Raw genomic sequence first — 26993 nt, 5'->3', positions numbered from 1 at the left:
GGCCATTTCCTTCTCCAGGGGGTCTCTCCCCCTCAGGGATGGAACCCACTCGTGCGTCATCTTAATGGATGAAATAGACAATGCTTTTACTTTCTTTTGTGAAGGAAACTGAAGCTTATAACGTTAATAAAATTATCCAAGGCCTGGCAGCTCTTAAATGACAGCTCCTCTAGCCTCTATGGACTGAGCTGTGTCTTCCCAAAATTCATGTGGTGAAGCCTGAACCTTGAGCTTCTTAGAATGTGACTGCATTTGGAGACAAGGTTAAATGAGGTCATTGTTGTGTGCTGGTCTCAGCTGCTAATAACCATTGTTGTGGCTGGACCAGCCGTTGTGGTTATGATTGCAAGACACACTGCAGCAATAACCATCAGGAAACTGGAAAAAAAAAAAAAAAACCATTATTTGCAGGACCCAGAAATTGCATGGTTTCCCCTGGGGGCAGACAGCGAGGCTGTGGTAGAAAGAGTGTGAACACAGGTCCAGGGTTCTGCTTATACTGGGGTCAAGGGTGGGGGCCTAGGGTTTCATGGGCTCACTATTGCTGAGAGTTCAAAACATAAGAGTGGGAACTTGAAGAGAAGAGAAAAAACAAGCTCTTTAGAAAGATCTCTAAAACAAAAGAGCCTCAGTGAGGGAAGATGGCTTTGGCTCTTTATCTAGTCCTGTGGCTGGCAGTGTATTTATTCAATCAAAGCTTAAGTCAGGCACTCACATTACAAGAAAGAGAAAACCGAGTTTCCAGGGCTTACGGCTTACACCAGTCATAAGCGGAGAAGTGTTAGTCGCTCTGTCCAGCTCTGCAATTCCATGGATTGTAGCCCACTGACCTCGTCTGTCCATGGGGTTTTCTAAGCAAGAATACTGGAGTGGGTTGCCATTCCCTTCTCCAGGGGATCTTCCCGATCTAGGGATCGAACCCGGTCTCCTGCACTGTGGGCAGATTCTTTATCATCTGAACCACCAGGGAATCCCTAAGTCATAAGGGTGGGGCCCTAATCCAATAAGACTGGTGTCTTTGTTTTTATTCAGTAGAGTTGAGCTCTTTGTGACCCCATGGACTGCAGCACGCCCAGCTTCCCTGTCCTTCACTATCTCCTGGAATTTACTTAAACTCATGTCAATTTGGTTGGTGATGCCATTCAACCCTTCTCTTCCTGCCTTCAATCTTTCCCAGCATCAGGGTCTTTTCCAGTGAGTCGGCTCTTCGTCCTTATAGGGAGAGGAAGAGACACCTTCCTTATAAGATACATTATAGGGAGAGGAAGTGTGTGTAGACAGCAGAACAACCTTAAGGACCCAGAGAGAAGGTGGCGGGTGCAAGCCAAGCCACAGAGGCCTCGGAAGACACCAAACCTGCCGGCACCTTGATCTTGGACTCTGGGTCTTCGTTTTCCCCTCAGCTACTTGCATGTTTGGGGTTGACCCTGCTTCCTTGTCTCCCCTTAGCTCCCCTACCTCATCCTCCATACTCAGCCTCCCCCGGGAGAGGGGGCTCCAGAGCACCACCCTGGAATTCCATCCCTGTCACGTTTTGGAAGAGTATCTGAAAGCAGGATGAAGTGTGGAGGATGAGCATCATCTGTATAGTGTGGTTTGTGGTTTACAGCCAGTCACATGGGACTTGAATTTTGTCAAATGCCTCGTAGGCATCTATGGATATGATCCTGTGATTTTCCTCTTAGCTCTGTTAATATGATAGATTTCTTACTATTAAACCATCCTTGTCCTTCTGGAATAAATCCTACTGGGACATGAAATGTCATACTTAATGTACTTCTTATTCAATTTCCTTATATTTTTATTCTTTAAACTTGCATTAATATTTATTAGTGGTATAGGACTCTCTTTGTCAGTTGCAATTAGTAATATTGTATTAGCTTCATAAAAGTAACTTAGAAGCTTACATTCTTTTTCAATTTGCTGCAAACTTATGCAAATATGCAATTAATTGGTCTTTAAAGGTTTCATAGAGTCCCCTGATGAGTCTGTGCCTGTAAATTTAGAATTTTCTGTCTTTCTTCTATCGAAGTTGTCTGTATACATATTCTATCTCTATTTGGGTACATTTTATTTTCCTAAAAATGTATCTATTTCATCTAGGTTTTCAAATTTATTTGCCTAAACTAGTAGGCCACAGGACTGGAAAAGGTCAGTTTTCATTCCATTCCCAAAGAAAGGCAATGCCAAAGAATGCTCAAACTACCACAGAATTGCACTCATCTCACACACTAGTAAAGTAATGCTCAAAATTCTCCAAGCCAGGCTTCAGCAATATGTGAACCATGAACTTCCAGCTGTTCAAGCTGGTTTTAGAAAAGGCAGAGGAACCAGAGATCAAATTGCCAACATCCCCTGGATCATCAAAAAAGCAAGAGAGTTCCAGAAAGACATCTATTTCTACTTTATTGACTATGCCAAAGACTTTGACTGTGTGGATCACAATAAACTGTGGAAAATTCTGAAAGAGATGGGAATACCAGACCACCTGATCTGCCTCTTGAGAAATCTGTATGCAGGTCAGGAAGCAACAGTTAGAACTGGATATGGAACAACAGACTGGTTCCAAATAGGAAAAGGAGTTCGTCAAGGCTGCATATTGTCACCCTGCTTATTTAACTTACATGCAGAGTACATCATGAGAAACGCTGGACTGGAAGAAGCACAAGCTGGAATCAAGGTTGCCAGGAGAAATATCAATAACCTCAGATATGCAGATGACACCACCCTTATGGCAGAAAGTGAAGAAGAACTAAAAAGCCTCTTGATGAAAGTGAAAGAGGAGAGTGAAACAGTTGGCTTAAAGCTCAACATTCAGAAAACTAAGGTCATGGCATTTGGTTCCATCACTTCATGGGAAATAGATGGGGTAACAGTGGAAACAGTGTCAGACTTTATTTTTTTGGGCTCCAAAATCACTGCAGATGGTGATTGCAGCCATGAAATTAAGAGATGCTTACTCCTTGGAAGGAAAGTTATGACCAACCTAGATAGCATACTCAAAAGCAGAGATACTACTTTGGCAACAAAGGTCCGTCTAGTCAAGGCTATGGTTATTCCAGTGGTCAGGTATGGATGTGAGAGTTGGACTGTCAAGAAAGCTGAGCGCCGAAGAATTGATGCTTTTGAAGTGTGGTGTTGGAGAAGACTCTTGAGAGTCCCTTGGACTGCAAGGAGATCCAACCGGTCCATCCTAAAGGAGATCAGTGATCAGTCCTGAGTGTTCATTGGAAGGTCTGATGCTGAAGCTGAAACTCCAATACTTTGGCCACCTCATGAGAAGAGTTGACTCATTGTAAAAGACCCCGATGCTGGGAAAGATTGAGGGCAGGAGGAGAAGGGGACGACAGAGGATGAGATGGCTGGATGGCATCACCGACTCAATGGACATGAGTTTGGGTAAACTCCAGGAGTTGGTGATGGGCAGGGAGGCCTGGTGTGCTGCGATTCATGGGGTCTCAAAGAGTTGGACACTACTGAGCGACTGAACTGAACTGAAACTAGTAAAAAATATTAGCTGAATTAAAAGAATTCTTCTCTTCAATTATTTTCCTCTTATCATTTCTTACATTGTGTATTTGTGGTTTTCCTCTTTTAAATTATACCAGCTAATGTTTTTCCAATTTTGTTGATTTTTTTTAAACTACTGTTTTTTGATGTATTAATAACATAACTCATTAAATTCTAGTTTGAACTTCATTAATTCCTTCCTTCTGCTTTCTTTGTTTTACTCTCTTGGTCTTTTTCTAGTTCTTTGTTTAGCCATTTAATTGATCTCTTTCCATTTTTATGGTTTGTGATATTTATTTCTGTATATTTTTCTAGATCCTGCTTCAGCAGACTCATAAATTGTCATATTCTTTTTCATTATCCATTACTTTCTAGAAGTTGTGCAACTTCATTTTGAAAAATCTGTGTCTCCCAAGTAGCTTATAGTGTTAGTAAGTGTTAGTCGCCCAGTTGTGCCCGACTCTTTGAGACCCCATGGACTGCGGCCCAGTGGGCTCTTCTGTCCATGAGATTTTTCATGAGGCAAGGATACTGGAGTGAGTTGCCATTTCCTTGTCCAGGGGATCTTCCAGACCCAGGGATCGAACCCAGGTCTCCTGCACTGCAGGCAGATTGTTTACTAACTGAGCTACCAGGGAGGCACAGGAGGAGGGCCTTTTGCTGGTTTTGATATTAATGTGAATTTCTAGGAGGTTTGTGTTTTGTTTTGTTTTGTTTGCACTGTGATCGGACAGTGCTAGCTGAATTTTATACTTCAGGAAATTTAAAATTTTCTTTGTGATCCTCTATGTGCAAATCTGTTAGATGCAGTGAAAGTTACAGGTGAAGTAAAATGATGTCTGGGAGTTTTTTGGAAAAATCTCAGAATGGGTACCCTGGGAGGACAGAGGGAACACGATCAGCAAAACACTGATCACTTTTGAAATTGAATGGTGTGTACTTGGGGGTTCATCATGATTTTTATTTTCTGCATTTTCAGGATAAATTTCCATTTTTCTGGTAAAAAAAAAAAAAAAAAGAAGTTGACATCCTTTTCCCGGGTGGTAGTATTAGAATTATTTTTCATTTCCTTCTTTACTTGTTTCCTATTTTACCCCAATGTTTTAAAAACTGAGCACATATTAATCGCAGAGTTAGAAGTCCCCTTGTACAGGCATTTAAAGTAAAGACAGGGACTCCCCTGGTGTCCCAGTGGTTAAGAACCCACTGCAGAGGGCATGGGTTTGATCCCTGAACAGGGGACCAGGGTCCTGCACCACACAGCTAAAAGAAAAAAAAAAAAGACAATTTCTTGAAGTGAGTAAAAATGAAAATACAACATGTCAGCTTAGAAAAATTATATGGGAAAAGTAACAAAAAAGAAATAAAGTCAGCCTGATAATTGGGTTCTGACTGGAAGATGCTCTGGGTTCCCCAGGCCTTGACGTAGGGCTTGCCCTCACCAGGCCAGGTCTGTCGGTTCTCACAGGTGACCGGAAGTGGCCACTTGGCCTCAGGGAAGATGGTGCAGAGACGGCAGACGGGCGAGCTGGCCTTGGGAAGACAGGACGTTTCACTGGAGTGAGGCAAGCTCTGTAGGAACATTACTTGCGGCCCATTTGACACTGCTGGTCAAAGTTGGTGTTTCGGTCTCCACACCTCCTCGTGGGAAGGGTGCCACCCCCCTTCTGGAAGGTACATCCCTGGGGTGGGGGTAGCGTGGGCCTCTACACGCCTCAGCTCCACACGCACAGCAGGACACTTCCTGGAGACATCCTCTCCTATTTGAAAATGTTCTACGAAGGTTTGGGGAGATTTTCTATTTGAGAAACACAGGACTGGAGGGAGGCCTCAGAGAACAGACAGAACCTGCTGCCCCATTTCAACTGTGCTGATGGAAATAGTCCATTATAAATGCCTGTCCCTAAAATGTTTTCTTTAAAAAATGTAGACAATCTATTATACACGGTGAGTTCTGTACCTTGGTGGCTCAGATGGTAAAGAATCCCTGGGATGGGAAGGTTGCCTGGAGAAGGAAATGGCAACCCACTCCAGTGTTCTTGCCTGGAGAATCCCATGGACAGAGGAGCCTGGTGGGTTACAGTCCGTGGGGTTGCAAAGAGTTGGACACGACTAAATGACTTTCACTTTTTCAATGGTCAGTTTGTGCCATTTATTTTTTTGACGTTTGTCAATTTTTTACTTCCTTTCAGTTCAGTTCAGTTCAGTCATTCAGTTGTATCCAACTCTTTGCAACCCCATGGACTGCAGCACGCAGGCTTCCCTGTCCATTGCCAACTCCTGGAGTTTACTCAGACTCATGTCCATCGAGTCAGTGATGTCATCCAACCATCTCATCCTCTGTCGTCCCCTTCTCCTCCTGCCCTCAATCTTTCCCAGCATCAGGATCTTTTCAAATGAGTCAGCTCTTCACATCAGGTGACCAAAGTATTGGAGTTTCAGCTTCAACATCAGTCCTTCCAATGAACACCCAGGACTCATCTCCTTTGGGATGGACTGGTTGGATCTCCTTGCAGTTCCTTTAGCGTAAAGGTAATAAAATCCCATATTCAATGACTTAAATCAGATTTACCTTCCAAGGAAAAATCAACAGCCATGCCACCTGAAAACTCCTCAGATCAATACTAAGCTACCTCTAGAAATGCCAAGCATTTTCAGACTTGGAAATAGTTGCAAGAAAATGCGGACATCTGTTCAGGTGAGCTGAGTTCAGTTTGTGAGGGTCTAACAGCTAAACTCTGGAGAAGGAAATGGCAACCCATTCCAGTGTTCTTGCCTGGAGAATCCCAGGGACAGGGGAGCCTGGTGGGCTTCCGTCTATGGGGTCGCACAGAGTCGGACACGACTGAAGCGACTTAGCAGCAGCAGCAACAGCTAAACTCAGAGCAGCTCTCAGTTTTGGGGGTCTGATTTACACAGTTTTACCTCCCTTAGCAGTTTTACCTCCATCTCTTTTATTTTACAATCGTAAGTGATTTAGTTTCAATATAAGATTCTGACAGCAGGAACTTTTCTTGGTGTGGCTTTGTTGTTGTTCAGTCACTAAATCATGTTCAGCTCTGCGACTCCAGGGACTCTAGCATGCCAGGTTCCTCTGTCTTCCACCATCTCCCGAAGTTTGCTCAAATTCATGCCTATTGAGTCAGTGATGCCATCCAACCACCTCATCCCCTGTCATCCCCTTCTCCTCCTGCCCTCAATCTTTCCCAGCATCAGGGTCTTTCCCAATGAGTCAGTTCTTTACATCAGGTGGCCAAAGTATTGGAGTTTCAGCATCAGTCCTTCCAATGAATATCCAGAATTGATTTCTTTTAGGATTGAGTGGTTTGATCTTCTTGCTGTCCCTTAAATGACTCTCAAATGTCTACTCCAACACCACAGTTCGAAAGCATCAGTTCTTCAGTGGCCTTATGGCCCAGCTCTTACATCCATACATGACCACTGGAAAAACCATAGCTTTGACTTGCATAGCTTGCAGGATCCTAGTTCCCTGACCAGGGATTGCACCCGGGCTCTTGGCAGTGAAAGCACAGAGCCCTAACCTCTGGGCCTGCAGGGAATTCCCAGCAGGAGCGCATCTTTTATTTTGCTAATTTACTACTGAAACACACAGAGCCTAGAGGACCTGGTCCAGCACAGTGTAAACAGGGGAGGGGTCAGGCCCGAGGCAGGGACACAGCTGTGGTTACGCGGCAGCTGAGCAAGGCCGGCTGTAGGATCAGGGGTTTCAGTGACAAAACTGCAAACGAGGTTTTGGTGCTTTGCATTCTGCCTTTAGTGATGGCGCTGGCTCACGGCGTCTTGGAATCCTGCCCTGTGACCGGAATAGCAAGACAGCTGTGGCGCTTGTTTCCTTATTCTGAACGCAGAGTTCAATCTATTCAAAGGAAAGATAGACCGAGATTCAGCCTGTGGGAATTTATTCATCTGCTAACCTCTGCCATGACAGCGTGGCCCAGAATCCTAAGGGCAGAGTCCTGTGACCGGTGTGTGCTAGGCCTGCCAGCAGGCTGGAGTCCCTCCTCCAGCTGGGACGCAACCCCAGACTCATTTTTAATCACTCGGGGCAGTGGTTTCAGAGTCAAGCCAAGTGTCTATTTGTTTAAAGCATCTCAAGGATGGGCTCACTTGGGCTTTCCTGGTGGTCCAGTGGTTAAGACTCCACTCTGAGCTTCCACTGCAAGGGGCATGGGTTCAATCCTTGGTTGGGCCACTAAGACCCTGCATGCCTCATGGCCAAAAAAAAAAAAAAAAAAAAAAAAGGGCTCAATTCTCTCTCCCCCTTTTCCGTGGTTGGTGAACCAAAGCAGACTTAGGACCCATGGTCCCATCACTGTTGGCCTCAGACACTAAAATAATCGATGGCTGCCATCTGCCTGCTCTGGAGAAGGCACCCCTGTTTGGGGCCCTTCACAGATGTGTGTTCTGTGGGTCTTCCCTTCCTGAAGTTCACTAGCACATTGTTTAGCACCTAGGTATACATAGACTATTCCAATAGTCATGTATGGATATGAGTTGGAACATAAAGAAAGCTGAGTGCTGAAGAATTGATGCTTTTGAACTGTGGTGCTGGAGAAGACTCTTGAGAGTCCCTTGGAATGCAAGAAGATCCAACCAGTCCATCCTAAAGGAAATCAGCCCTGAATGTTCATTGGAAGGACTGATGCTGAAGCTGAAACTCCAATACTTTGGCCGATTCATTGGAAAAGACCCCTGATGCTGGGGAAGATTGAAGGAGGGAGGAGAAGGGGACAACAGAGGATGAGATGGTTGGATGGCATCACCGACTCAATGGACATGTTTGAGCAAATTCCAGAAGATAGTGGAGGACAGGGGAGCCTGGTGTGCTACAGTCCATGGGGTTGCAAAGACTTAGGCAAGACTTGGTGACTGCCCAACAACAAAACTGCCTAAGATTGTGGCAGCTGATTCCAAGCTTGATGGCACTTTCTCCACAGAGCAGTTGGCAAGGAACAAGGTAATTCTGTGACAGAAATACTGCCTGGGGTTTCAGTTTGCCAGTTGAAGGGGCATGGGGTGGTGTCAAATTTTATTATGAGCATTCCTGGTCTCCTTGAAACAAGAAACAACCGTGTGAGAAGACAAGTTACATAGCATGAGATCACACACCAGTCTGGCACCCAACAGACAGCAGACACTGCGTTTCCTTGATATTGATCCACAGATGTATGGGATTTAAAAATAAAAAGTCACATCAAGGCTTAATGCTTAAGCTGATTCATAGCCTGCTGTTTGGCAAGATGACTTCCGCTAAGTTGATTTCTTGGGAAGTCCTGGGTGTGGTGCTTGACTCTCTACCCTTGAAGTGAAAGTGAAAGTGAAAGTCGCTCAGTTGTGTCCAAACTCTTTGTGACCCCATGAACTATAAAGTCCATGGAATTCTCCAGGCCAGAATACTGGAATGGGTAGCCCATCCCTGAGCTATCAGGGAAGCCCCTCTACCTTTACTAGCGACATGACCAAAAATGACCCATCTGAGGTCACCAGCAGCTTCCTCAGGTGTTGACATGAAGGGAATCAACCTACAGAAGGACAGAGCGAGCCGGGATGGCCCACCTCATTTCCTTATAGACAGACGACCATGAAGGGGTGGCCGCAGTGCTTTTAAGGGGCGACTACTTCAGGAAGGACAGACCTCGGGGTGGGGGGGGGGGCTTTCCTGGTGGCTCAGCTGGTAAAGAATCCACCTGCAATGCAGGAGACCTGGGTTCAATCCCTGGGTTGGGAAGATCCCCTGGAGGAGGGAAAAGTTACCCCCTCCAATATTCTGGCCTGGAGAATTCCATGGACAGAGGAGCCTGGTGGGCTACAGTCCGTGAAGTTGCAGAGTTGTACATGACTGAGTGACTTTCACTTCCACACTTCAGGATGGATAGAGCTCAGGGGCTTATGAGGCAGAGAGGTTATTGTTCGTTTCATGTCAGTATCCAATAAAAGGAGTGTGGTGTGATTTTTTTTTAATAGTTTTATTTATTTATGGCTGTGCTGGGTCTCCGTAGCTGCTCTGGCTTTTCTCTAGTTGAGGTCCACGGGCTCTAGGGAGCGTGGCCTCCAGCATTTGGGCATGTGAGCCCAGCAGATGCCGCTCCTGGGCTCTAGAGCAACAGGCGAAACGGCTGTGTCCCCCGGGCCCAGTGGTCCTGCAGCACGCAGGGCCTCCCGAATCAGGGTTGAACCATGTCTCCTACATTGGTGGTGGATTCTTTACCACTGGGCCACCAGGGAAGCGCAGAATTCACAATGACGTGGAAACAGTGATTCTTAAGAAGAGCTACTGTGATCATGTGGCTTAACGTTTATTTGCAAGTCGAGTGTGGCTGTCATGCCTGCACATCAACTAGACATTGACAAGAGCGGGGGCTTCTCAAGTGAAGCCACAGGATCTTACTGCAAACTTTATATCATCTAAGGACACAAGCTCTCCATGGAGACGTTTAAGATCATAATGAATGTTACGCCTAAAAGTAACATTGTTAAGTCAAATATACTTCAATAAAAATTAAAAGACTGGAAGTCAACAAGAAAACCAATGCAAACTTGATTTTACAAAATTTGACACTCAATCAAGAGTAAGGTACAGTCAAGGCATACAGTCAAGTTACAAGCCACTTTAGAAGATGCAGTCTCAAGAACAGCAGAAATGCGAGTAGGTAGTCAGCTCTGGGAGGAAATGGCAACCCACAAGAGTCTGAGCGAGCCTCGCTGGCATGTGGAGAAGGGCAGGGGCAGACCTGGCCAGTCCCCGCCTAACACTACGGGACCAGGCTTGGGAACCGAGGGTCCCGGCTCCCGCCCTGGGCTCCAGTACAGCAGTGGGCACAAGGGAGACCAGGGCAGGGAGCATGTGTGTCACTTTGCTCCTCCTCGGAATGAGCACGATGCCTTTCCTCCCGCTGGGAGAAGAGTCCTCTATGGGCCAAATGAAGCAGGACCAGGTGCATGGGCCGCCCCTGGCGGCACAGCCCGAGAGGTGTCCTTGAGCTGCCGAAGCGTCCGGACTTGGAGAGATGAGTTTGGAGAATTTAAAACTCAAAAAGGTGAACCAGAAAGCCAGACGGGATGGTGAGTGAGCCAGGGCATCCTGTGGCCGCATGGCCACCGAGCCAACACGGCTCGCCTCCGGCAGTCTCAGTGCCAAGCTCAGCACGCTGGGAGCTGCAGGCTGAACCCACGGGGACAACCGTCTATCACCAGGGTCTGCGTTCGGTTTCGGGAAAAGCCCAGAAATGACACAGGGACCTGTCCCGTTTCAAGGCTAGCCTGCTCTGGCCACCCAACTTCCCTCACAGGTGTGGCCTTCACACCTGGAAGACAAGGCCAGCCAGGTTATCATCCGGGGGCAGAACTTCACCTTTGAAGCTGGGAGACTACGGTTAGACCCTCTGACCGATCACGGCTGTCTCTGAAACTAGACTCAGCATCGGGCGGCCTCTAGTGGCCACTGATGGCCAAGTATCACAGTGGACCCCTGACTCGCTGTTGAGGAAAAGGTACCTTCAACATCCTGAGAATGTAAAATCAAACAATCAGGGAGGAAAAATGAAACTATACCTCTAGTATCTAGCCAAAGAAAAGCCTCAAATAGTAGACAGATTATAAAAATAATTTGGCCAGATTCTTTTGAGGATGTGTTTATTATGTTCCAAAACCTTGAATAACTCACTTTTATTTTAAAAATTCAAACTGAAAGGAAAACTAGAGATTTCAACAATGTTCACAAAGGGCGGCAGCTGTCTTGTTTTAAGCTATGGTTATTATTATTTTACCTAAAGAAAGGTGAGCTAATATTTTAGAAAGCTTCGTCAACGGGCAAACTTCATCTGGGTCTCCACTTTATGTCTTTTACTCCATGAAAATGTCTTTTCAAAGCAGTGTTATCCGCCCACGGAGAATTTAAACAGGAGTCATCATCATTTTCTTCCAGTTTCTGGAAACACATGGGTTTCGCTCAGGAGGGCATTCCAGTAACGTGTTCTACAGAATCCACGACCAACCTCCCCACTCCCCACCTCCCCAGAGAAGCAGGACACCTCCAGACTCTTAACGCAGGGGGACACTGGGCAGGGCCCCCACAGCCTTGGTGAGGCTGCAGCTCAGAAGGTTCCCCCCGCCACATCCTGCAGGACGCACGGCCCCCAGCTGCCCCAAGGCCTGGGTGAGGCATGGGGGAGAGGGGTGAAAACCCATCGGTCCCACGGTACCTTGAGCTCCTCCTGTCTTCTGTGATAGTAGAGCATCAGCTGTTTCTGCTCCTCGCTGCTAATGATGGGCTCTCGAGCTGGAGCTCCCTGGCCCCTCTGAAATGACAAGGGGACAGCGCGTTGTGGGTGAAGGCCTTCTATGGATGACCTGGGAGGGTACAGCTCACGTCTTAGAACTGCCTTTGCTGCTGGGGCTGTTCTTTTGTGTTCCATTGGGTCTGACTCTTTGTGACCCCGTGTACTGTAGCCACCAGGCTCCTCTGTCCCTGGGATTCTCTCCAAGCAAGAATACTGGAGTGGGTTGCCATTTCCTACTCCAGGGATCTTCTCGACCCAGGGATGGAATCCCCTGTTGGGTCTCCTGCACTGGCAGGCAGATTGTTGACCACTGTGCCACCTGGGAAGCCCAAAGCCCAAACTGTTCTTTGTGGACAGCTAAACAAGGTCATGTTGAAGCTGAAACTCCAATACTTTGGGCACCTGATGCAAAGAGCTGACTCATTTGAAAAGACCCTGATGCTAGGAAAGATTGGAGGCAGGAGGAGAAGGGGATGACAGAGGATGAGATGGTTGGATGGCATCACCGACTCAATGGACATGAGCTTGAGTAAACTCCAGGAGTTGGTGATGGACAGGGAGGCCTGGCGTGCTGCAGTCCATGGGGTCACAAGGAGTTGGACACGACTGAGCGACTGAACTGAACTGATCTGAAACAGGTCATGCATCTCTCATCATCCAAAGCGAATCGTCAAGGGAGTCTCACTCTTGCTCTGAGCCCTAACAGTGGAGGCTGGGGAGTGCGTGTTGGTTACAGCCATTCCCGAGCCAGCCACTGCAGGTCTAGTGGGGAAGGGGTACCGATAATTGTGGAGGCCACCCTGTTTCTCCCAAACTTTAGAGAAACAGTTTAGGAGAGAGCACGGAACACAGCAGCCTGCAGGCACACAGCTCTACACCAAGTCTTTACAGGTCTCCAGCCTTCCACCTCGTTCACAGACCATCAGCACTTTGAAAAACTTGAGACCAGTGCTCGGGGCTGTATTTTTCATCTCGAGAAACGTTTTGAGTTACTTGTAAGCCCTATTTTTAAAGTTGAAATCATCTTGGTACACTCTCCTTTCCCCCCAATTAAAAGGAACTCCAGGACTTCCCTGGTCATCCAGGGGTTAAGAATACGCCTGCCAGGGCAGGGGGCACAGGTCAAAGCCTTGTCTCGGAAGATTCCACACACTGACGAGCAGCTGAGCCCGTGTACCGCAAATACCGAGCCTGAGCGCCTAGAGCCCTGCTCTGCAACGAGAAGCCCACGCAGCACAACGAGGGGCCCCTGCCCAGCCCAACTGGAGAAAGCCCTGCAGCAATGAAGACACCGCCCCGCCAGAAGGAAATAATACATTTTTTAAACTGAGAAAAAACAAACTCTAGATACTGTCAACTGATCCCCCTTTCCTTCCAGTTTTCGTTGCTCCGTAAAGAGGACAGTTTTAAGCTTGGACCAAACAGGATTAGAGTGCCTGCATCGGGAGTTTTAAATCTTTCAGGTTTACTGTAAATTTTTACCAGTGTGAAAGTAAGTTAAAAAAAAATACCAGCCATGACACATTAAAGTCAAAGCGCTTACCTGCTGAATCTTGACGATGATTTTGGTTTTTTCATTCTTCCCCACGTAGTCTGAAAGCTTCTTAGTACGTCTCAGCTCCTTGGCTGCCCACCACAGCTGTGCCTCTGATTCTTTGATGACGTTGAGCCCTGCCTGGGGGCCACGGTTGAAAACGGGCTTTAAGGCTTCCTGGGCATTGGCATGGTCAGTGCCCCTCCCAGTGAGGGACAGGCTTCCGGCGCCCTGCCCTCTTGCCCCCTGGGAGCACTGGCTTCCCTGCCCACTCACCAATCTCGCTCACCTGGGCACCTTCCCTGTCAGTCTCCACTTGCGCCCTGACTCAGGTAACTTCCTGCTCTGGGAAGTGGGGGTATCCTATCTCATTGGCACCCTCATCCATGCATGATGTAAGGTCCCTCTGAGACGGATTTTTAGACTATGGCCAGGGAGGAAAACAGGGATCCTGCTGGATGCTCGAATACAAAAGTCCTCGACTCACGACGATTTCATTTGTGACTTATTGACCATGTGCTGGTGTGAAAGGGATACACATTCAGTAGAAACCATACTTCAAATTTTGAATTTTCATCTCTTCTTGGCCTAGTGATAAGAGTGTGATATCTTCTTGGGATGCTGGGCCGTGGCGGTGAGCTTATGATCTTACAATCACTGACAACCATTCTGTACCAGACAACAGTTCTGTTTTTCACTTTCGGTACAGTATTTAGTAAATCACATTATAAAATAGGCTCTGTGTTGGATGATTTTTTTCTAACTGTTGGCTAATGTAAGTATTCTGGAGCACATTTCAGGCAGGCGAGGCTAAGCTATGATATTGAGGGCACTAAATGCATTTTCAATTTATTAATCTAATATTTTCAACTTATGTTAGGCTTGTTGGGACATAACCCATCATAAGCTGAGGAGGATCTCTGTGGGTATAACGGGGCTGTCAATTTGCTTCTGTATCCCCCTCCTATGTAAGATGGCTCAGAGGAAAAGATACTGCCCCACAGGGTAAGGAATAAATGAGAAAAACGAGCGAAAAGTGGATCATAAAGCTAAGAAAATATTCAGGAGCAAGAGGGAAGGCTAAAACACAAAACTCCATCAATGGGACCAAGACATCTGGCAGAAACAGGCAAAAATGAGGTTCCTGGCTTCCCAGTGCTTCCCATTTCCCAAAGCAAACGGGAAAAGTTGTCAGCTCCTCCCTCCCCTGCCGCTCCTGTGTGTGTGTGCCAAGCCCTCAACCAGGAGCAGATCTCTGCGGTCCTCCCCTGAATTCACAACCCTGCTCTGAAGCCGAGCCTAGCAAGATGGAAAGCTGTGTATGAAGCAAAAACTACATCAGGACAAATATGAGGTCAAATATGAGCGGCTTCTGCCCTGGAGCGGAGGTAGGCATGAACTCACATTATAGAGACCCCAAGAGCCACCCACATACCTGAGTCCCTGACAAATCTTCTTTATTTTCAAATTCCATCCGGATGGGATCGTACGGTGGCAACCCCATGGGATAAACTATCATCACGGCACCTCGAAGCTGGTCCAAGGCGTCATTCACCATCTCCATGGTCATGCAGACATTGGCTTCTACTTGTTTCTGAAAGTGGTTGCAGGCACTGTTATCTATGATGCGGCCAATCAACTCAACAGATGTCAATCAGGTTCTTGTACAAGACCCATGCCAGCAAACAGAATCAGACGGTGTTGCTACCCAGGTGATTCTGATCTGTCCGTGGGGCTGAGCCACAGCCGCGACAGCCTCGGTGATAACGCAGAATACGAGCGGCATCGAGGGGGTGACGCGCAGAGAACGGGGCAAGAATCCCGGGATCTTAGCTTCCCCACCAGGGATCGAACCCATGCCCCCTGCAGTGGAAGCGCAGAGTCTTAACCGCGGGACTGCCAGGGAAGTCTGGCCGGGGACCTCATGCTTTAGCATGGTGTCTGCGCGAGCGCTGGATAGTCAGCATTAGAGCCGAACTGAACTGCAGGCCCCCTAAGCTGACGTCTGAACACAAAGACTATCAGGGGGACTGTAAATAAAGTGGTAACTGTGGAAACGAGGGGAGCAGTTGGGATTCAAGAGGCATCGTGGGAGCGGGTGGTATGGGACCAGACAAAGCATTCGGGTGACGGAGACGCAGTGACGAAGGGAACCCTGATACACTGGCGGCTGTTAATAGAAATGAAAAGTCTGCAGGAAGGGCCAGCTCCTGGGCACAGAACACACGGCAGAGGAATCCATGAGTTCAGGCCTAGAAAACTTGAGTTTGAAGGGCTGGCTGGACTTCCAGGTGAAAGAAACCCAGGTTGCAAGTAAACAAGGGTTCTGGGGTAGAGGACAGAGACTGGAAAATTATCTGCAGAGAGTGGAAGCTGGTATTTGGCAGAGAAGATAAAATGACAAGGAAGAAAGAACAGAAAGAGAAGAGAGCTGATGCTAACACACTTGGTGAAACACTGGATTTAAGCAGCAAGATGAAGAGAAAACAGCAACCAGAAGCTGCGAGGGAGCCAGGACAGAGGAGACCCGTGGATGTGGTGCAAAGTCAGGCGTGACTCAGGAGTCAGATGGGAGAGGCTTCTGGATTTGCAGCTTGGGGGCCACTGGGGGCACCAAGGTAGCCATGTCTGTTGGGGGAAAGAAAACAGCGGCCAGGTTCTCAGAAACCCGGGAGGATCGGGCCTGAGGTTCTGGGGGCCTCTCTTGCCTTACCTACTCCCAGGATGGCTTATGAAATTGTTTCCAAGTCAGAAACCCCCATCACATGTATTGGGCCTCCCCAGGAGGGGCCCAGGCCCACAGGCGGTGTGAGGGTCCACCAGCCCCGGGGTCACCCGAGGGCAGTGGTCCTGACCACAGGACGCCACCCCCCCACCAATATGCCCAGACAGGGGCACCAGGGGGTCACTTTCTACAAAAGCTCCACTGATACCAAGGGCAGTGGTCCTGACCAGGTGCCACGGCGGGGGACAAAGTCAAGGTGCGGCCTCAGGATGACAGATTCCCCGCGGTCCTGGGCTCCCGCTCTTGGCTGAGGGTGGGTCCTGGGGAGGAGTGCACAGATGTCACTGCCCACCCTCAAGGGGCCCCAGCTTGGATGCCCCACCACCTTCCACATTCCCCCGGAGGAACCTGAGTGATGGAGGCAGAGGCTCGGGGCCCAGGGGCTGGATGGTGGACCTGCTGGGATCTGAGCACCCACCTACCTGCCGCGTGTTCTGACCCACGGGGCTAGCTGCCCCCCACGTGGCAGGTCTGGGGAGGTGGGAGCCAGGCCAGCTACACGTGGGAGCAGCGCGGAAGGGCCCTGGGTGAGAATCGAGCCCTGGGCCCACAAGCTCTGCCACTTTGGGCAAACTGCTGCAGAAAAGCGACTGGAAGACCTGTGAAAGCTGTCTCTAAACTATGAAATGACAACATAAAAATACACACAGGCAAAGGGAATAAGTGACATAAACGCACAGGAAGGATTTCCACAGAAGGAGGCATTGGGGAGTGGAGTGGGCGGAGCAGGGCCCAGGCCACTGCTCTCCTAACCTGTTCTGGGATGGGCCAACTTGACTACATGTTACTAGTTATTATCTATCCTTCTGGGCTTCCCTGGTGGCTCAGATGGTAAACAGTCTGCCTGCAATGCGGGAGACCCAGGTTCGATCTCTGGGTTGGAAAGATCCCTGGGAGAAGGAAATGGCAACCCACTTCAGCATTCTTGCCTGGAGAATCCCATGGATAGAGGAGCCTGGCAAGCTACAGCCCAGGGGGTCACAAAGATTTGGACACGACTGAGCGACTTTCACATTCATCCTTTTAAAAAAAAAGTCTCTGCAGCCAAATGCATTTTGTAAACCCTGGGTCGAACCGAAGCCTTTCCTATATTGACAGGCAGAAAAGCATGCTCCCCTGAATCACTTGAAGGATTCGCTGGCTTAAGAATCACAATGATATCCAGAGCACTAGGCAGAACAGGAGAAGCAGCAGTTATCCAGGAAGAAGACCTGAGGTGGAGGGAGGGTGGGGCAACGATCATCAGCAACACGTAAATAAAAGCCACTCAATTCCTGAAAAATCCTTAAATTACTGTCCTCCAGACTCACAGCCTATGCCTGTCAACAGTCTGACTTACGTTTCTCCTTCAATGAAGTATTTTGTGTGTAAGTACTTCAGATGATTACAAAGAGTTAACTCATAATACACACGTGTTGTGTCAATCAGATCCTGCGGATCCAGTGAGAGGCCACAAGGTTCGCATCTGCCCTATTCGTCTTTCTTTAGTTCTTAACGGACACAAACTACGACCCATAAAATAGATAGGCAGCAAGGATTTACCGAATAGCACGTGGATTTACTGAATAGCACGTGGACTTATATTCAGTATCTTGTAATAATAACTTATAATAACTTATACTTGGGTGGTGTACCTGAGAGTAACACAACATGGTAAGTCAACTACAGCTCAACTAAAAAGAAAAAGCATATGAGCACCAATTCATGTTTGAAGCACATTTACACAAGCCAATAACCATTTTTGTCTGACCTGAAGAAACTGAGAGGATTGCAGGAAAGAAAAAACAAGCTAAGGCCCACTCTAAACATGTTTGTTTCCTTTGCCTCTGGAAGGAAGGGTCGGGGGGCGGGGGGCAGGGGGGGGCCATGCGGTGTGGTGGGAGAGGAGGAGAGAGACAGACAGAAAGAGAAAGAGAGAAAAAGAAAGAATGAAAAAAAGCTGGCTGGCAGATGACTCTGGAAGCCATTAACTGGAATTTGTATTTCAAAAGACAAGTTTTAGAACATCATTTAAAAAGCTAACCTTAGATATTATTGCTTTGGCTTCTTCTATAGTCTTCTTTATAACTTGCTTCATTTTTTCATTTGGAGCTAAAAATAAAAAAAGGGAAGGGGGAGAGAAACAGCCATCTTTAGGATTCTTCTTAACCCCTTCTGTCTGAGTCAGGAGGAAGTGAGATGAGAGAAAGTACAAGAATGGATCCAGGCAGAGGACATAGGAAAGCTGGACATCAGAAGTTAGTCAGATCTCTCAAACTTGGTACTCTTAATAAATAACACTGGTACTTAGTCATTGAAAATACTAGAAATACAAAACTTTACTAAAAGTGATTAACACAATCTTGATTTAAAGATGAATGAACTGGTAATGTTCCATTAACTGTTTTTACAAGTACCATGATTTATTTCTTTGATGCAATTCCAGCTAAAAAGCAAAAAAAAAAAAATCTCTCCAAATTGAGAATGGATTTAGGTATGAAAAGATGTGGAAGACAACCAACTATTATTATTTTCTAGGTTAAAGTTCAAAATAAATACCATTAATAGAAATTCCTATTATCCTCAGTATTAATTTTTTTTTCTGAGCATGCAAAGGCTTTCTTTTGCATGGACACTTTCTTTCTTTTGCTTTTAAGAGTGTTTTAAGGGTATGATAGGTACTTAAGTGTTTGTTAACTGATCAATTATAATCTTTTAAAGGGAGCTTTTTATGCACGTTAAAAGGATATGGTATCAAAATAGGTTATCATCCCTTTTCCCCTCCAATCCCACATGAACAACCAAATACTAAAAGGAGACTAATTTCTTCAGTGTTCTGCCTGTCCTAAACTGCTTTGTACAAGAGAGGCCTGTCCTCAATTCAAGTGGAGACCACTGGGCTGAAATTTATTTCCTTTCCACACAGAATCGCTAAATAAACTCTGATGTACAAACTGTAACAAAACATGCCCTGCGATACATTTTCAACGATTATCCCCTCAGACTATTAGACTGAACGATATGAAAACGCCAATTTTCAATCATTTGTTGCCTATAAAGTTGGTAATTTCTTATGGTTCATCTACTACATTTAAAAGCTAGCTGAAACTTAGTAAGAGCAAGAAGACAGATGCCTTCTTTTCCATCTAATTCATCCTGGATTAGCGTTTTGCTGCTGCTGCTAAGTTGCTTCAGTCGTGTCTGACTCTGTGCGACCCCATAGATGGCAGCCCACCAGGCTCCCCCGCCCCTGGGATTCTCCAGGCAAGAACACTGGAGTGGGTTGCCATTTCCTTCTCCAATGCATTAAGTGAAAAGTGAAAGTGAAGTCGCTGACTCTTTGCGACCCCATGGACTGCAGCCTACCAGTCTCCTCCGTCCATGGGGTTTTCCAGGCAAGAGTACTGGAGTGGGTACTCCAGTACTCGCTTTCTCCGAGCGTTTTGCTACAAGGAGTTAATAAGGGCTTTCCTGGTGACTCAGACACTAACGAATCTGCCTGCAATGCAGGAAACCCAGGGTTCAATCCCTGAGTCAGAAAGATCCCCTGGAGAAGGAAATGGCAACCCACTCCAGTATTCTTGCCTGGAGAATCCCATGGACAGAGGAGCCTGGCAGGCTACAGTCCATGGGGTCCCAAAAGAGTTCAACACAACTTAGCAACTAAACAACAACAAGGAATTATATGGTACAGTATTTTTTAATTTTGAATAGAAATACTGAGGTCAGTTTTTTAACTTGAAGACTGTTTTCACACTGATTGTTATATTCAGGCATGCACAGAGAAGAAAAATGCTGGATTACCTTGTCCATTCCTCCGTCCAATGTCATCTTTTTTAAATACTGAGCCTCCACTAGGGATACACTTTTCACCCCATTCATCCTTTAATTTCAATTCTTCAATCTGTTCATCAGTCAGTCCTTGCATATTAGGAGGCAGAAATACACCATGTTCTGCTAATTCTTCCATTTCTTAAAAACAAGAGGAAATTAGACAATATGCATCACAGTCATTATTATAACACCTTACACTTCACTGGAATGGAAGCTTCCTAGAGGTCAGGGGCCCGTTGGCTATTTTATTTAGCAGACACTTAGATGTCACTTGCTATGGCATACCTGTCCCTGACCTCTGACAAATGCGCACAGATGCATCCTAGATCAACAGAAGCAGAGAGTCTGGGGGCTCACCCACTGGAAACAGGCTGCAGTTTCTGTGCTCCAATCCTCTGTGCTATGTTATACCTCCTGGTATTCAGGAGGCATAAATTCAAATTCACTGACAAGTTGAATACATACCCGACCCAGGGACTGAACCCAGGTTTCCTGCATTGCAGGCGGATGGTTTACCATCTGAGCTACTAGGAAAAGAATCCGCCTGCCAGATGCGGGTTGGATCCCTGAGTTGGGAAGATTTCCCTGGAAGAAATGGCACCCCACTCCAGTATTCTTGCCTGGAAAATTCCATAGGCAGAGGAGCCTGGTGGGCGACAGTCCATGGGGATGCAAAGAGTCAGACACGACTGAGCAGGTAGCACAGATTAAATGAATGGGTTTCCCATTCACTAATGAGACTCTGAACAATCAGCACCGCATTTCAACTGATAATTTCACAGAAAAAGAAGCTGAGGCCCTTTTCCCCCCAGAGGCTTTGATTTTAAAATAACACTTAATTGAGCTTGGTCTGGAGTTGGTAAATTTTACTAACAAAAGATACATATGACCCATAAATGAGTTCTTAAGGAATGGATAGTTTATGATCCTTAAGGAGTACTCTATGGTACAAAAATCACCTGTGACAATTACAGAAACAATCACATCGTGGATCACACCTGGTCTAACACACTGTCAAGTACTGTGCTGCCTAAGGCGACAGCTAGGAGCTTCAGGAGGCTCTGAGGGCTAAGTCCTTTCAGTCCTGTCCGACTCTTTGCGACCCCATGGACTGTAGCCCATCAGGCATCCTCTGTCCATGGGATTCTCCAGGGAAGATTACTGGAGTAGGTTGCCATGTCCTCCTCCAGGGCTCTTCCCAACTCAGGGACTGAACCCTGTGGCTTTTAAGTCTTCTGCATTGGCAGGCCCATTACCGCTAGAATTTACATTTAAATGAATTGAAATAAAGAATGCAGTGTCTTGGCGGTGTTCAACAGCCACCTGTGATACCGGCCACCCACTGCAGTGTATTCTTGCCTGGAGAATCCCGTGGACAGACCACGGAGTCGCAAACAGTCGGACACGACTTACAGCAACTACCACTGCTAGACGGCACCGCCAGGGAACATCTCCGGCGCGGTGGAAAGTTGCATTGGCCGTCACGGCTCCGGGGTTGGGGGTGGGGGGGGGGGCGGGGGGCAGTGACCAAAACACTGTAACATGAGGATCAGGCTGTTTCCGAGAGCAGGGAACACGGAGGGAGGCAAGAACGCCGAGGCTCTCTCGCCCTTGAAAACCATCTCAAAGCTGGGTGGCTCTCCCACCCGCCCCAAACCACCCCCCCTCCACCCCCGGAGACTGCTCTATCTTCAAAGTCTCAAAAGAGAACACTCACTCTTAAAAATCGGCCCGGGGATCGTCCCACCTCTCACACTAGTGGAGATCCCCTACACCTGCTCTGGGGTCCAGGCTCTCGGCTCCTTCCCGTGCCACCTCCCGTCCCCCCTCCCCCCTCCTCGGTTTTGGGACTTAGGTCGGTTTGTTTTGCTTAGAGGCCCAATCCCGACTCCCCAGGCCGTGGAGCGGCCCGTCCCCTCTGCTCCGAGCACCCTTCCACGCGGTGCAGTCAGTTCAGTCGCTCAGTTGTGTCTAACTCTTTGCGACCCCATGGACTGCAGCACGCCAGGCTTCCCTGTCCATCACCAACTCCCGGAGTTTACGCAAACTCATCTCCACTGAGTCGGTGATGCCATCCAACCATCTCATCCTCTGTCATCCCCTTCTCCTCCCGCCTTCAATCTTTCATCAGGGTCTTTTCCAGTGAGTCAGTTCTTTGCATCAGGTAGTAATGGAGTTTCAGCTTCAGCATCAGTCCTTCCACTGAATATTCAGGACTGATTTCCCACGCGGTGCAGTCGCTCCTGGAAGCATCTCTGGGGAAACCCGTGGTCCCCATCTCAAGCCCGGCAGCTGCGCGTCTTCGCAAAGTCTTCACTGGCCTGACCCTCGGTCGCCCCTATCCGGCCCGAGTAGGCCTGGCGGGTCCCGCTCAACTTCGCCCCGTCCCCGCGGGCCCTGTTCTCTCCTCCCGTCCCAGGCCCCAAGCCGCCGGGCCGCACCTGAGCAGAGGCGCTGCGCCTTGAGCCGCGCGTTGTAGACCCGGGCCACCTGCGCCGTGAGTTCCTCCAGCTCCGAGCTCCCCGGCGCCTGCAGCAGGAACTGGCTCTCGTCGCCCCGCTTCACGTGCAGCAGAACCATGGCGGCTGCGGTAGCCCCGCCGGAAGGCCCGGGACAAGCGGCCTGAGGTCACCCACCCCCGCGAGCGGACAGCGAAGATCACCGACCAACGGTTGCCGGGAGGCCGGAACCCCGGGTTCGAGCGCTCGCGGTGCTGAGACTGGGCAGGGGAACTGGGGGAAACGGCTCCGCTCCCGGAAGTGGCTGTTGCCAGGAGCAACAGACAAACACGATCTGGGAAGGGGGAGAGGGACGGGACTGGGGGGAAACAGTACCCGCTCTCGGAAGTGCCTGTTGCCAGGAGCAACAGAGAAACGCGATCTGAAGGCGGGGGTTGGGGCCCACGGCTCAAGGGCAGACCCTGAGGCTGGGGAAGCTACGGTGCGCGGGGACCCGGGCCTCCCTCCACTACCGGGACAGTAGGTGCAGCCAAGCAAAGGCTCCCTGACCGCCCCCCGCACCGCCAGAGCTGACTTCGCCGAGACCCCGCTCCCGGAAGTGGCTGTTGCCGTGGCAACCCTCAAACCGACCAGCCGGCTGAGGGGAGTTCTGGCCGCCGGGTCGGGTCGCCGGGGGCCCGAGATTCCATCCAGGGAGTTGGGAGGGGAGGCGCAAGGAGGTTGCTCGACTGGGAATGGGAAGGAGTGGCGGGCACCCAGAGACGCCGAGCCCCCACAGCAGTGTTCCCACCGCCGCTCGAGGCCTCGCCAGCCTTTCCGCCTTCCGCAGTCTCCACTTCCGGAAACGCCTCCGGCTGCTTCCGGTCTGTAGCGCTGAGGAGAGAGACCGTCGGCTGTTGGTTCTTTGGTCTTCAGGACTGAGGAATCGGGGAACGTGCCCGTACTTCTCCATTCGGGGTGATTCGGATGCCCAAGTCTAGTGTATCTGGCGCGGCTGACGCCGGAACGACGCTCCCCAAACTGTCGTCATTCGCTGTCCAGCAAAATTCTTATTAAAGGCAGTCGTGGGCGGCGCTGTTTATTCCCAAACAGGGCGGCAGGTCCAGGGTCACTGCTCTCACGGAGCATATATTCAGTGTAAGTGACAACAAGAAAGCAAACATAAACGGATAGGGCAGATTTTAAAAAGTAAAAAAAATAAACAGGGTGATTTAATTTTTTAGATAGGATGGTCAAGGAATGTCTTAAAGGGATGGGTAACATTTGCACTGAGTCCTTGCTCACGAGGCGCTTGCAAAGCTATTGAAGTAGTGCAAGGCCCTCACCCTGGCTGTCTCCTGGGAAGGGCCGTTGCCGAATACGAATTGATTTGAATTTTACAAGCACCTGGCACTCCGTGTACCTGAAACTTTTGACTCCCTGCGTTGAATCTGTATCCCTGAAGTTCCCCGGGCAGAGGGAAGAAAGTGGGAGACTGTAGGCCTGGGAATGCGTCGAGGCAACCCAGAGCCTCATGTGAAGACTGCTAGAATGATACTGGATAGAAGGGGGACGGCGCCCAGCGGGGAGATAGGTGTGTTTTCGTCTCTAGTACTGTCAGGGCAGGGATCACCCAGACCCTGGAACATGCAGTACTGGTCACACTGGCAAATGTCTTTTACCCAGAGGGAGAAAGGGGTCTACTGGGTTCACCTACCTCCTGACTGCTGGCTGTAAGATCCTCCTCCGATTTTCTCCTGAATCCAACTAAGTATCTATCAGGCCACTCCTGCTTAAAACTTGCTATATACAGCCTTCTAGGTAGTGAGAACCATTTATCCACACACTCATGTATTACAGACAGGGTCTCGGGGTATAATTTTTAATAAATGTAAAAGGAATGAAAAGAATAGAAAACCCATGTTTGTACTGGTCATCCAGTTCTGTACTTACCAACTTTACATTGTTGCTATTGTTTAGGTGCTAAGTTGTGTCCATAACCCCATGGACTGTACCCCACCAGCCTCTGGCCAAGGGATTCTCCAGGCAACAACACTGGAATGGGTCGCCATTTCCTTCTCCAAGGGATCTTCCCGCCCCAGGGATTGAACAGGGTCTCTGACTTGGCAGGCAGATTCTTTACCACTGGGCCACCATGGAAGCCCATTAACTACGTTGTCACAGGTCGAACACTTGCACCATCTTTAATCTTTGTCAGCACTGCTATTTGCCTTTGTATTCTTATATTGCAGTCCTTTCTGTGTTTTCTTAAGGTCCTTTTCTTCTCACCCAGGCTGTGTCATACAAATTTTGTGTGTAGCTTTTCTTCATTATAGTTTAAGTGATCATAAATCATGCCAAAGCCTATTGTATTGTCACCCAAGTGGGTTCTGAATTTGAAGACAAATATGACATCTGTGTGTTCCTATGTACTTTGGCTTATCTAAATATTTTAGGTACTGTTTCCTTTCTAGGGTAAAGGGCATCTTATAAGCATCTGTATCTGCTGAAGCAATCCATTAGTGATAAACACTCCGGTACAGATAATTAATGGGGCACTCATGTTGACTGCTAGATATCAGGCAACCAGAGAGGAAAAGAAAATTTTTACTGTACTGAAAAAAAATTGTTTTAATACCATTAACACACATATGTGGGACTTCCCCCATGGCTCAGCAGGTAAAGAATCCGGCTGCAATGCAGGAGATCCAGGAGATGTGGATTTGATCCTGGGTCAGGAAGCTTCTCCTGGAGAAAGAAATGGCAACCCACTCTAGTACTCTTGCCTGGAAAATCCCATGGCTTGGTGGGCTACAGTCCATAGGGTCACAGAGTCGTAAACAACTGAGGGACTGAGCATATATACATAACACACATATGTATCCCTAACAAATAGAGAACGTTGTTTGGTATGTTTTAAATTTGATATAACTAATGTCATATGAAGATGACATTAGTTGAAAACGAAGATCATGGCATCTGGTCCCATCACGTCATGGGAAATAGATGGGGAAACAGTGGAAACAGGTTCAGACTTTATTTCTTTGGGCTCCAAAATCACTACAGATGGTGACTGCAGCCATGAAATTAAGATGCTTACTCCTTGGAAGGAAAGTTATGGCCAACCTAGATAGCATATTCAAAAGCAGAGACATTACTTTGCCAACAAAGGTCCGTCTAGTCAAGGCTATGGTTTTTCCAGTGGTCATGTATGGGTGTGAGAGTTGGACTGTGAAGAAGGCTGAGCACCAAAGAATTGATGCTTTTGAACTGTGGTGTTGGAGAAGACTCTTGAGAGTCCCTTGGACTGCAAGGAGATCCAACCAGTCCATTCTGAAGGAGATCAGCCCTGGGATTTCTTTGGAAGGAATGATGCTGAAGCTGAAACTCCAGTACTTTGGCCACCTCATGCGAAGAGTTGACTCATTGGAAAAGACTCTGATGCTGGGAGGGATTGGGGCAGGAGGAGAGGGGGACGACAGAGGATGAGATGGCTGGGTGGCATCACTGACTCGATGGACGTGAGTCTGAGTGAACTCTGGGAGTTGGTGACGGACAGGGAGGCCTGGTGTGCTGCGATTCATGGGGTCGCAAAGAGTCGGACATGACTGAGCGACTGAACGGAACTGAATGTCATACTGTATTATTTTGTACCTTGCTTTATGGCTCCATACTGAAATTTACTAGTATTTCACTCACTTATTTTCACTACTACATAGTATTCCACCAGAAATATGTCACTCCATCCCCTTCTTGAGGGTTAGTTTCTTTCCAGTTTTCACCATTACAATGTGCATTCCTACTCCACTTGTCCTAGAATTTCTCTCCAAGTCAAATTTGTTGTGATAGAATATATGAACCTCACTGGACATTATTTATATATATTTTTGAGTTAATCATTTTTTGGCTGTGCTGGGTCTTTGTTGCTCCCTGAAAGCTTTCTCTAGTTGTGGTGCATTGTCTTCTCATGGTGTGGCTTCTTTTGTTACATAGCATGGGCTCTAACACTCAGGCTCAGCAGTTGGGGTGCATGGGCTTAGTTGCTCAGCAACATGTGGAATCTTCCTAGACCAGGGATTGAATCCATGTCCCCCTGCATTGGCAGGTGGATTCTTAACCACTGGACCACCAGGGAAGTCCTACTGGACGTTATTTAATTGTTCTCTAGAATTGATGTGCCAATTTGCCCTCTCACCAACAATGTATGAGTTCCCATTTTTCCACGTTTGATATCTTGATGTGGTCAGACTTTTTTCCTAACATTAATAAAGTGGCATTTTGCTTTATACATGAGTTTGGTTTTCCTGTGTCAATCACTCATGCTGGTAATTGTGGACCTGCAGGGCTTAGGATCTGGCTATAAATCATGTGGAGAGGCTGAAAGATAAGCTATAGACAGAGAAATATATTTACAAAGCACATATTCAACAGAGGTGGAGTCTCTAGAATATACAAAGAGCCCTCAAAACATGACAGTTAAAAAACAATCTATTTAGAAAATGGGCAAAAGACACATATTTCACACACAAAAAGGCATCAGATGGCAAATAAGCAAATGAAAACTCTTAGGGTAAAGACAAAGCCACGATGCAATTCAGGCCAAGATAAGAAAA

At 47.8% G+C, this 26993-nt stretch overlaps 1 protein-coding gene across 4 annotated transcripts; it reads right to left on the bottom strand.

Annotated features, from left to right (window-relative positions):
• Positions 1-201: 201 nt before the first annotated feature.
• On the bottom strand, positions 202-23203 carry CFAP298 (cilia and flagella associated protein 298). 4 transcript variants are annotated; one of them, XM_025281659.3, is made up of 7 exons: positions 22384-23203; positions 19913-20080; positions 18153-18220; positions 14780-14938; positions 13354-13485; positions 11733-11828; positions 202-378 (listed from the first exon to the last, which is right to left on the bottom strand). In XM_025281659.3, exons 1-7 carry the CDS (start codon positions 22520-22522, stop codon positions 301-303), a joined length of 840 nt encoding a protein of 279 aa, XP_025137444.1. In that variant the 5' UTR covers positions 22523-23203; the 3' UTR covers positions 202-300. The 4 variants fall into 4 exon arrangements, with proteins under 4 accessions (XP_025137444.1, XP_006044874.1, XP_006044875.2 ...); XM_006044812.3 differs by lacking the exon at positions 202-378 and adding an exon at positions 7054-7387; XM_006044813.4 differs by lacking the exon at positions 202-378 and adding an exon at positions 11147-11458.
• Between the last annotated feature and the right edge of the window lie 3790 nt (positions 23204-26993).

Source organism: Bubalus bubalis, chromosome 1, assembly GCF_019923935.1.
Source record: "Bubalus bubalis isolate 160015118507 breed Murrah chromosome 1, NDDB_SH_1, whole genome shotgun sequence".
NCBI lineage: Eukaryota > Metazoa > Chordata > Mammalia > Artiodactyla > Bovidae > Bubalus > Bubalus bubalis.
Note: the sequence above shows the minus strand (reverse complement) of the source record. Positions and strands in the feature narration are given on the sequence as shown.